This window comes from Berghia stephanieae, chromosome 8, assembly GCF_034508935.2.
Source record: "Berghia stephanieae isolate SIO BIC M18660-M18661 chromosome 8, UCSD_Bste_1.3, whole genome shotgun sequence".
NCBI lineage: Eukaryota > Metazoa > Mollusca > Gastropoda > Nudibranchia > Aeolidiidae > Berghia > Berghia stephanieae.
The window spans coordinates 40133534-40136033 of NC_088367.1; the positions used below are offsets into that span (position 1 = coordinate 40133534).

At 42.0% G+C, this 2500-nt stretch overlaps 1 protein-coding gene across 1 annotated transcript in view; it reads left to right on the top strand.

Annotated features, from left to right (window-relative positions):
* LOC144978672 (neuronal acetylcholine receptor subunit alpha-7-like) overlaps positions 1–2500 on the top strand; it is a gene marked incomplete at its 5' end in the record, with an annotated part of 14974 nt that overhangs the window by 3604 nt on the left and 8870 nt on the right. The window contains 1 exon segment of the mRNA XM_078925041.1: positions 1755–1872. Coding sequence (XP_078781167.1) covers positions 1755–1872 — 118 coding nt within the window.

Below are 2500 nucleotides of genomic sequence, written 5' to 3' on the forward strand. Positions count from 1 at the left end.
AGGGTCCCAAAGCAACAGAAACACTGAACATGTAGGACGACGATTGAAGACATCTAGAAAGGTGTTATGACATGCTTAACGGATGGATACTGTGAGAGAATGTGAGTAAAGAGTCCTTTTCTGTGTACTCACCTTGGTGTCCCCTTAGCAAGACTCGAACCAGGACCTGCCCTGCCATCGTACTCGAAAAAAAACAAAACAACCACAAACAACGTATTTAAATTTTTGGACAAAAATCTCTTCCTTTAATTATCAATCGATTAATTTGACCCTCATCTTAGCGAAAAATCTCAACCTTGCGAATTTACAGGTATGAGAGGGGTTTTTTTTTGCCAAGAAAAGGGTCATGTTTGTCTATCGATAATTAAAGGAAGACTTTTTTGGCAAAAACTTTTAATACGTGTTTTTTTTCAGAGCACGGTAGTACAAGTTAGAAGCCTAGTATCATACAACAAGATCAAATAGCCGTATCTGTAGGTTTAACAAAATAACTCATTCAAATTCAGTGTTTATTATTGTTTGGTTAAAAATATAGAAATAAAATAAAAGCTTTATTCATCTCATAGGAGAAATATGTCTCTAGGGTCTGTCCCAAGGGAAGACTGGAATAACCCAACGTCAGCCGCAGTGCAGCGATGCAAATTGAGCTAGGACGAGATGACTTGCTCAAGGCCGCACAACGCAGCGGCTGGTGATCGAACTCGGTACCTTTCGGGTAACAAGCAAAGACCGTACCGTCGAGCCAAGCTGCCCCTTACATTCCACGCCTGCAATTGTTCAAAACAGATTATTTATTGATTTTGTCATATCGTCATTATCAAACCTAAACTTGATAATCCAAAATAATTGATATCTTTTTTTAAAATTGAGCTTTATATAGCGCAATATCCACTAAATGTGCTCAAAGCGCTTTACAAGGGGTCCCTGGTCAACAGCAACATTTAACATGTAGGACGGGACATGACGCGGTTAGGCGACATTACAATTTTTCGGACAACGCTGTTAACGGCCAGGTACTCATTTTACACCTGAGTACGGTGAGAGAATGTGAATAAAGAGCCTTCTCCAAGGACTCAACTATGCGCAGGGAGCGAGGCTCGAACCCTGGAATTTCCGATCCGAAAGCGAGTGTCATACCACAAGACCACATAGCCACACATTACCTCGCTTGGTGGTTAGGGTTAGGGTTAGGGTTAGGGTTAGGGTTAGGGTTAGGTTAGGGTTAGGGTTAGGGTTAGGGTTAGGTTAGGGTTAGGGTTAGGGTTAGGGTTAGGGTTAGGGTTAGGGTTAGGGTTAGGGTTAGGGCCAGTGAGTTACGTATCTTATAGTTTACCCTTTTGGGACTCCATGCTGATCTTACCTCATTCATGCAGGTTTCCCAGCCGATGTTTCTTTTTTACGAAACCCAACGAAACCCACCGATAACCAAGTCTCAGGTTCACTACCTACTAGTGTACTATTCCCTGAGTCTCAGGTTCACTGACGGCTGTTGCATACTTCCCATAACCTTGCCGGATGTTGTCGGGTTTCGTCGGGTTTCATAAAAAAAAGTAATTGCTTTTTTATGGAACCCGTCGAAACCCAGTCCCAGATTCACGACATAATCTCGTACACTTACCTGAGTCCCAGGTTCACTCCCCGCTGCTGCCTATTTCCCATAACTTTGTAGGGTTTCGGCGGGTTTCGTAAAAAAGAAACACCCGTCCCCAGCTAATGCCTGTAAAGAATCGACTTTTTAAACCACTATTCCCCAGCCCAACTTTGCTTTACCACAATGGAGCAGCCTTATGGTACCCAGGTAGTCTGTTTGCAAGTGCCTGTAACCTGGACCTTAAAAAGTATCCGTTTGATGAACAGCTGTGTTCTATAGAGGTAAGTTGTCAGAATAAGTAAGTATTTCTTCAGACGGACAGTACAGTGTTGCTTGTCATCCTCCGGATGAGCCAGTAGTCTATGGAGAAATACTTTCCTTACTTAGATAACCACGACTAAAAAATGACGTCAAAAGATAATTCCTGGTGGGACCTAGCGTAGCCGTCTTTAACTTATAGTCTGACACCAGGACCGTAGTCATCGTAAAGTTATAGCCTGACACTTACAAAAAAATGACGTCAAAATGCCAGTCTTTTGCCACAAAAGAAAACAAATCGTGAGTTGCATTCAATAATTCAACCAATGAAATAAATTGTTTCCTTGAGCTCTACTAAAGACAACTCACTAGACGCTACACTAACCTTAAAAATGACGCCAAACTGCCAGTCCTAGAGGGTTCTTGTGTCGGGCTATATATGTTAACAATGGCTACGCTAGGACCCCACTAGGACATCATTTGACGTCATTTTTTAAGGTTTTTTAGCGTCTAGTGAGGTGTAGTTAGTAGAGCTCAAGGAAACTAGTGATTCCATTGGTTGAATTATTGAATACAACTCACGATGTTTTCTTTTGTGGCCAAAGACTTGTCTTTTGACGTCATTGTTTGGTCAGTGTCAGGCTTAAGTTA